The sequence below is a fragment of the Sinocyclocheilus grahami genome, unplaced genomic scaffold (genome assembly GCF_001515645.1).
Source record: "Sinocyclocheilus grahami isolate Dianchi unplaced genomic scaffold, SAMN03320097.WGS_v1.1 scaffold179.1, whole genome shotgun sequence".
Classification (NCBI taxonomy): Eukaryota; Metazoa; Chordata; class Actinopteri; order Cypriniformes; family Cyprinidae; genus Sinocyclocheilus; species Sinocyclocheilus grahami.
Genome location: NW_015505358.1, coordinates 1,302,424 through 1,311,522, shown reverse-complemented (window position 1 = coordinate 1,311,522; position 9,099 = coordinate 1,302,424). Strand labels below are relative to the sequence as shown.

Genomic DNA, 9,099 nt, shown 5'->3' with positions numbered 1-9,099 from the left:
CGCGCACACACACACACACACACACACACACACACACACACACACACACACACACACACACACACACACACACACGCGCTCTGCTGTGGACTGAAGTGAATCAGAAATACAGTTGCTCATTACAGCAGTCGTAATGGCCTGCTCCCTGGTTACGAATCAGTTGTCTTGACGGTTGATATGAAGTCATTTCCAGTAATCTGAATACTTGTCGTAATATTTTCGTCAGATATTGCACCAGGAGCCAGACTCTGAGGAGTCAATCCATACATATTTTAGCATGTAGATTGAGATGCCTGCAGGATGCTGGATCATAATTTGAATTTGATCTGAAGTAAGTAGAATTGAAATAGAATGACATTCAAATAAATGTATGCTGTAAGTGTAGTTTTAACAAAATGATGCTTTTCAGTGTGAATTACCCATAAACCATAGGCAAACCAAGCCAGTCGATTTGGTCAATTGTAGCTTTTCTATAGTAAACTTACAATTTCACACTCTGTGTTTTTACTACAAATTTATTTTACGAATTTTTTTTGCTGCGCTAGCAATAAACACATTGAAAATATTGCACAATAAACAAGTTTGTCAACAGAATCGCTAAGTAGGCTTTTATTAAACAAGTCAAGAAGTGAATTTCTGAATTTGGACATGCTTCAAGTTCAACGCACAAAAGCAGTCACACAAACACTTCATATTTAGTAAATCTTGAAAATGGCTGATTAAGCAGTTTATGTTATAAAATCTATCTCTAGGTTTTGTTTTGTGTTAAAATTTGGATGTAAATAGTCCTCTTCCTGACATAAATACATCAGCATCTGACTTTATTTTGGTTGGGTCCAGATTTCTCTACAGTTGATGTACAAAATAGCAATTTAAAATGTTTTAAAATAATTACATTGTAAGCATATTTACTTTTCAATTGAAAATATGAATTAAAAAAAATCTTATATATATATATATATATATATATAGTGTATATATGAATTTGAGATATTTCTTTATAACATTTATTTTAAATTTTTTAAATATATATATTTATTTATTTGTTTATAGGTATTTTTACACCTATGTAGTTATTTATGAAATGTTATTTTATAAAAAATAATTTTTAAAGATTTATTTTTGCCGTTTTTTTTGCCAAAATGTTAGTTAATTTGTTTAGTTTTTTTCACTGAGCCTGCTACTTATATTATGAATGTGTAAATAAGAATAAATAGGCATTATTTATCAAAATGAATGATAATTATTGCACAAAACAGAATTAAAATAGAATGACAATAAAAAGTCATGTTCTAACTGTAGTTTCAGTTTGTAGCTTTAATAGAAATTTTCCTTTTCAGGTTTCCATCCAAAGTTGCGAATTTAACTTATGATCAAAATTGGAATATCGCATAAAACATTTGCAAACAAGCACTGTTTCCATCCAGCGAATTACGTGATATTAGTTTGAACGTCTCCCGCGCTGATAATGTACCAAGTACTTATGATGAGTAGCGATATTGAATATTTGATCGCCAACAGATTTACCAAGCTGTCATTCAAACAGTATATATACAAATTTAGGGAAAACAGTCTAAGCTGGATATAGGCTACAGCAGTCGGCTTAATTAAATAGCACAACAGGCAGCTCTTTTTTAATACAGACTTTTAAGAAGGGATGGATGTTTGCTTCAAGTGATAGGCCAGGTAAGTGAAATTATATTATCTTGCTGTATGCATGTCGTTTTCTTTACGTTTTCTGACTAAAAGCAACCAAAAAGCTATTTTAAAGTAGTTAAGCAAATAATAATAATAATCGGCAGGGATCCCAGACCGATACAATTAGTGTGCCGCCTCTATTTTAAAACCCACGAGCCGCCACTGTAAATAATTATATATTACTGAGCTTATTTATTTATTTGTTTGTTTGTATGCCTGTGTAAAAGACAATAAATGGGCATTATCAGTCATTAGTAATTTTTGGGAGTGAACATGGTTGTAGAATGTGGTTGTCGAATTGAACTGAACTTTGAAGAACTAGTGACAGTGACTTTTTTTCACTGTTTTTGACAGCACTTAACTGAATTGAGTAATCAAAATGCTTTTTGACACTGTCATGAATTATGCCCTTTTTTGCATTTGCTGTTGATCAGGCAGGTGTGAGGAATGTGAATAATGAGTTTAGCTTCAGAATCAAAAGTGGATGTTGGTGGCTTTGACAGCTCTGGTTTGTGCTCCTCTTCCCATGAACCCCTGGGATCTGGAGCTTATTAATCTATCAGCGCCTCGGCGCCTGTGAAATGACGTTCTCTCCTGTAGGGATTCGCTGAGTGCTCCATCTACTTCACTATACAAAAGTTAGAAATGAAAAGTCGAAATGTGCAAGACTGACTATAGACATTCTTGTTAGCGTGACTGCTTCAGATAAGTGCTATATGACACTTGAATGTGTGTGAAATGTGAATGCTCTCCAAAAGAGATTCGTCTTAAAGGTTTCATCAGCGGGAGAGAGTTTTGAGTTCTTAGTCAAGATGGTGCATTGAAATATTTGGTAATAGAAATCGAAGCCGTTTACGCTTTCATAAGCGCATGTGCTTTCATTACACGTAACTGTGTTTTGAGTGCTGCGAGACGTGTTGTATGAGTGCAGTTTTCTTTATGCTTTTATCCAGAGCTCGTCATGCACTGTATGCTTGGTTTCATGAATTAAGAATAATAATGCTCATGCCTGCAATTTCACCCAATTAAACTCCACGGTTATTTACTTTTGTAGGCAATGCAGCCTTTCTAATATGTTGTAAATAATAATATGAAGTAAATTAATAGTAATACAGATTATTGCAATAATATAAAATAATAAGTATGTTGAGAAAATAAATGCAGTTTATACAATCACATCATTATTCAATAAAACTTGAAAATGCATTGCATAAAATAAAATGGATAATACATGTTTTAATAAAAAAAAAATCACTTTTCAGCATTACTAGTTATACAACATATGATATATTTACACAAATAGTTTTTTAAAATGACACTTAAAGAAAGTGTGTTAATTTATATATATATATATATATATATATATCATAATGTTTATTTCTAATATTATTGTTTATAAAAATCATTTATTTATAACATTTTATTGTAGATATAAAATATCTATTTTGCATTTATATACTGTATATAACAACCTCAGTGAGAAATTTAATAATAAAATATGTATTATAAATATTATAAAAAATATAAATACATTTAAAATGTTTATTATAAACTATTTATTTATTTGTATGCATTCAGCAGACAGTTTTATCCATTTTATTTCAGATTTCAGTTCTTGCTTTTCCTGGGAATCGAAGCCATGACCTACTGCTTACATAAAAATATTATTATATTATAATAGGATGACATTATTTATTTAGATATTTGATTATATTTATAATATTTGTTTTATTATTATTCCTGTGTAATGTTTATTTAGAAAAATATTTGTAACAATTTTATTTACATTATTTTTTTTTCCCACTGAGTTTGTTATAATGGAAGCAAAATAGTATATGGGTATAATGTTGACTTGAAGCCAAAACTGTTGTTTTAGTTGTGCACAATGAAGTAAGCGCAGGTTTAGTAGTGGTTTTGTTGACCTTTCATGCAGTAGGAAAGGTCTGTGTCTGTCTGGACGAATCAAAGTCTCCAGTGAGTCTCGTGCCCAATCGATTCCCATGCTTGGGTCTTTTCCCCACGAGCTGCTTGAGATATTACACCAGCCTTTTCCAGAGCAACACACTTGGATAAATTAAATCTTCCCAACACCTCTCATTGTTAGTGTGTTCAAGGTTTGTTTCCCAGCTCATGTGTGTACGTGTGCGTCTCTCGCAGAGAAACAGCTGACGGCCGCTAACTGTCTGGGAGTGTTGGCCATGGCCGAGGCGATGCAGTGCACTGAACTCCACAACATGGCAAAGGCCTTCGCCCTGCAGAACTTCCCCGACGTAGCCGGTCAGGACGAGATCCTCAACATTTCCAAAGAAGACCTGGTCAGTTACATGTCCAACGACAGCCTGAACACGAAAGCAGAGGAGCTGGTCTATGAGACAGTCATCAAATGGATTAAAAAGGATCCCAGCTGCAGAGTCCAGGTAGGAGAGCAGAGTTAATCACACTGTTTTGGTTGATGGTCATGTAGAAATACACTGGAGCTGCTCCGTATTGATTCTGGAGATCTGTTTTCTTGCATATTGTCCCTCGATAGAGAAGGAAGTTGTTCATCAAATGCAGTGCATTGGAATTTGAATGCAGCTACTTTCTCCTAAAGTTTTGGACCTTGTTCTGCGGCCTTTTGTTTTTAAACAAACCCAGTATATCAATAGCCGGGTTTCCATCCAAAGTTGCGAATTTAACTTATGATCAAAATTGGAATATCGCATAAAACATTTGCAAACAAGCACTGTTTCCATCCAGCGAGTCAGAGAGAACAAAATCGTCACTTCCTGATAAACTGGCACTAAATCTCACTAAGAAAAGTAAGAGAAGCCACTGAATATAATAATTCTCAAATACAATAAATTACTTGCGTGTTGAGTGAGCAGACGAAAACCAAACACCATAAATGTCTTGCTTTCGGAGGTGGATGCTGCTGTTTGGGAACGCAGTCATGGTAGACCGTTCTGGGAGGCAATTATACAGAAATACTTTGACGACAGACTTTGCTCGGGCACTTCAGAATGACCATAACAACATTTCAGATGCTGTGCAACTAAATCGGTCCGCTGGTTAGTCAGGTTATGCTGTCCCATAGTGCAAAGTCACATTACTTTTTTGAACGCTCATCCAGGATTTATTCGCAAAATGTGTTTCCATCTCCCATTATTCGCGTTAACGCCAAATTAAGGGATTTATTTTCGAAATTTGCCGTTTCCATCACTCGTTTCTCATGCGATACTTCAAAATGTGCATTAAAGGGGTCATATGATGCTGCTAAAAAGAACAGTATTTTGTGTAATGAAATGTGTTTATGCGGTTTAAAGTAAAAAAAACACATTATTTTCCACATACTGTACATCAGGGGTGCCCAACCCTGTTCCTGGAGATCGACCTTCCTGCAGAGTTCAGTTCCAACCCTGATCAAACACCACCTGTCTGTAATTATCAAGTGCTCCTTCAGATGCTAATTAGTTGGTTCAGTTGTGTTTGATCAGGGTTGGAACTGAACTCTGCAGGAAGGTCGATCTCCAGGAACAGGGTTGGGCACCCTCAGCGACCAGCACGGATCAGCTCTAGGCATGACGAAGCGGATATCGTCCTCTTTTGGAAGACCAAACAAAGTAGTTTAGCTTTCACAACGAAGCACACAGCGTCTTCACGACATGGCTGCAGCGTCAACAATACTACAGCGAGACTAAAAGTTACGCCTTCTTTTTTTGCGTGAACATTTGGGTGGCGTTATGCAAATCTTCCCACATCGTGACGTAGACATGTGGGGGCATGTTAGAACGAGCCGTTTTAGGTAGGCGTGGCTGACTCTTAACTTTTATAAAGAATATCTCTTTGGATTTGAGACTTTAGTCTTTGCAACTTTACAGATCTTCTTTATGCACCAAGAGCTTGTAACACTCCAAAGAGAAGGGAAAAATTTAAATCGCATCATATGACCCCTTTAAAACAGGGTGGTGGAAACATAGCTAATGATGTAGGTTTATGGCAGTCAGCCTTCTATGTATTGTTTGTTTACTGCGGACATTCAGAGTATTTTGGACATCCTGTCTAGTAGAGAATTACAATATTGTCCAAAAGTTTAGGGTCATTGTTTGTACATATTGTTATGTTGTGTTGTGTATTCATAAAATTTATACTTTTAATTAGCAATGATGCATTATATTTAGCAAATGTGACAGTAAGGACATATATAATGTTACAGAAAAAAAGTGCTGTTCTTTTGAACTGTCTATTCATCAAAGCATCTGTTTCACAGTTTCCATAAATATGAAGCAGCACAACTGTTTTCAACATTGATAATAATCAGAAATGTTTATTGTGCAGCGAATCAGCATATTAGAATAATTTCTGAAGAATCATGTGACACTGAAGACTGGAGGAATGATGCTGAAAATTCAGCTTTGCAGCACAGAAATAAATTACATTTGAACATATATTCTCATAGAAAATAGTAATTTTAAATGGTAATAATATTTCATAATATTGCTGTTTTATTGTATTTTTTTTATAATATAAATGCAACGTTACTGAGCTTAAGAGACTTCGACTTTTTAATAAAAATCTGATCAACCCCAAGTTTTCGAATGGTAGTTAAACACATATTCAGATGCGGTGAACTTGAAGAGCTTAACTGGTTGATTTATTTGGAGTTCTGGAGGTTTTTGGAGTTCAAACTCTAAATTTACAACAAGGTCCATCTCTAAGATGAATAGTCAGCTCTCTGTCCCAGAATAAGAGAGTGAAATGTAAACCATGGAATGTTTACCTGAATGTGTGCTTAACCAGAATGTCGTCCTTTGTGTTTAAGCTGGATCTTTCATTGTTATACAGAACACAGAGATGTGTGTTTGGATCTTCTGTGGCCAGAAGAGTTTTAGAGCAGGTCTGATGTGAAAAAAGGAGTAAAAAAGTCACATCTCTGTTGCCTGTTCAGCAGAATTGTGAGATTAAATCACTGGTTTGTGTAGCAAGTAATCAATTTCAGGAAATGTGCTTTTTTTTTCCTGAGAAATGTTTATTTTTTTCCTCTTTGAGGTGCAGTAGACTTTATTGATGTTCATATTAGAGGTCGACCGATATGGGTTTTTCACTGGCCGATGGCCGATATATGATGCCGATTTTGTTTTTGGCCGATTTTCTTTTTCTTTTTTTTTCTTCATCTCATAAAGGTGAGTTTGAGTAAATGATTATTGCAGGGCACAAGATGGTAATAGTAGTAGTAGCCTAATTCAGAGTAATAATACATGGCTCAAAACTTAAGCACCGTCTCAAAACAGTTCTGAAGCATGCTTTTTGTTTATGTTTGCTGACAGACACCAGCGTTTCCCACAGACTTGCAAATGCAAATTCATTCTCTGCCAGCAGGAAACGCGGTTGGAGCGGGAAATATAGCGCTTTCCCCGGTAACTGCTGTAATCTAATAAGCACTTCGTTCACAAACGCTACTTTATCAGGCATTACAGGAAAGACAAAATGAAAATGACATTGAAGCTTTTCTGAAGAAGGTCGGTACTTTTCAAAGATACATTCATATAAAAACACCCGCGCTGCATTTTAATTTTGAAACGTGCAGTGCTCAGTTTATTCAACGAAGTATAAGCCTTTTGGAAAATCTATTTGGGGCGGTCCCGAGCCACAAATAACTCAATGTATGGGAAACACTGGACACTGCTATAAGTCAAATGGCCAAGTGATAACAAAAATAAAAGAGTTCACACACATTACACAGCCCGCTGCTCTTAACTACTTAGAGTGCACTGGCCACGAGCGATGAGATCGTGGATGCTGTTGTCGGACCTACACACACATTTCATTAGGAAAGTTAACGTGCACGTTATAATCAGCCCAGAAGTTTCATCTGAATTGCATGTGTTTCTACTTTCACATGCAAATGACTTGTTGCACTTATGAATACGGTAACTTTCCGGCATCAATTCTAGTTGGGTAAAACGTAATTATGATTTTGAAACTGTTTTGCCCTGCCATCATTAGCTGTAGCTGTGTGTGAACAAGAAGCGGCTGCAGAGTGTGAGTAGCACCGTCTCTCGCTGCCCGCAGATGCGCCTGCCTATAAATCGGCCTAATTTGTAGCACAATCGACCGATGCTAATTAATTAAAAATTGCCAAAAATCAGCCAGCCAATCAATCGGTCGTCGACCTCTAGTTCATATCTGTGAGAGTGTTCAGAGCGGGTCTGAAAAGAGTCCTGGTAATACGGCAGATGAAACATTCATGATGCGGTGAAGAGATTACCATCCTGAGAACGTAACGTCATTTCCATTCAGAATCTGTTTCAGACCACCATGGCTGTTTTCCAAAAACCTAGTGAGCATTTAAGGGATCATGTGTGTTCCTGACATGAAGGATGTGCCAAAAGGTACAAAATTACCTATAAATAATGAAATACTGAAATATGGAAGCTTGTTTTTGCCATGGAATTAAGATAATAATAATTAAAAAAGGTAATTGTGACTTCATTTCCCAATTCTGAATTTTCTTTCAATTCTGAGTTTATATCTAATTTTTGAGAAAATAGTCAGAATTGCAAAATATGAACTTGCGAGATAAACATGCAACTCTGAGGGGGAAAAAAGTCAAAATTGTGAGATATTAACTCACAATTGTAAGATGTTAACTCTCAATTTGGAGAAGAAAAAGTCCGAATTGAGATAAACTTGCCATTTCTAACTTGATATTGCAAGATATAAACTCACAATTCTGAGAAAAATTTGTGGGATATAAAGTCAGAATTCCAAGAAAAAAGTCCAAATTTGAGATGCAAAAAAATCTGAATTGTGTCATAAGAAGTTGCAATTGGGAGAAAAAGTCGTAATTGTGAGATACGAAGTCGCAATTACCTTTTTTGTTTTAAACAAGCTTCCATACTGAAACATTTTACCATAAATGAAGTGACCTAAATGAACATTGTTTTATATAATGTTTCTATGTATTAGAGTATCTCTATAACAGCTCAGTGTGTTTTGGGTCAGGGCCTGTGCCTTCAGTGAAGTCTTCAAGTTTCATGACTGGCAGGTTTTCTGTAGCGCTCACTTGTTTCTGACGGCTAAGAGGCACACGTTACACAAGCGTACTGCTAAAGGGTGTGTTTTAAGTTTCTGAACAGTCAGCAGTAGTTGACGGCATATGCTATGCTAATTAAGATTAGTATTGGTTGCATTATTTAAATGTCAGCAGATGAAGCTGTGCTTTTAGCAGTTTGTTGTGTCAAACTTGAATGGAAATGCATACGGATGCACAGTGCTGGGGGAGCGAGCTTGTCAAGCTACAAGATACTCATTATTTAAAGTTGTCAAGCATTTAATTTTTTTTTTTTTTAGAACAACTAACAAGCATAAATACTTTTAACTACTTTATATATATATATATATATATATATATATATATAT

At 35.6% G+C, this 9,099-nt stretch overlaps 1 protein-coding gene across 1 annotated transcript in view; it reads left to right on the top strand.

The window, feature by feature from the left end:
• The window catches only part of LOC107594123 (kelch-like protein 29), a 136,166-nt gene that overhangs the window by 71,461 nt on the left and 55,606 nt on the right, over window positions 1–9,099 (top strand). Inside the window, exon 8 of the mRNA XM_016284069.1 lies at window positions 3,856–4,115. Within this exon, the coding sequence (XP_016139555.1) occupies window positions 3,856–4,115 (260 nt within the window). The remainder of the gene's footprint in view (window positions 1–3,855; window positions 4,116–9,099) is intronic.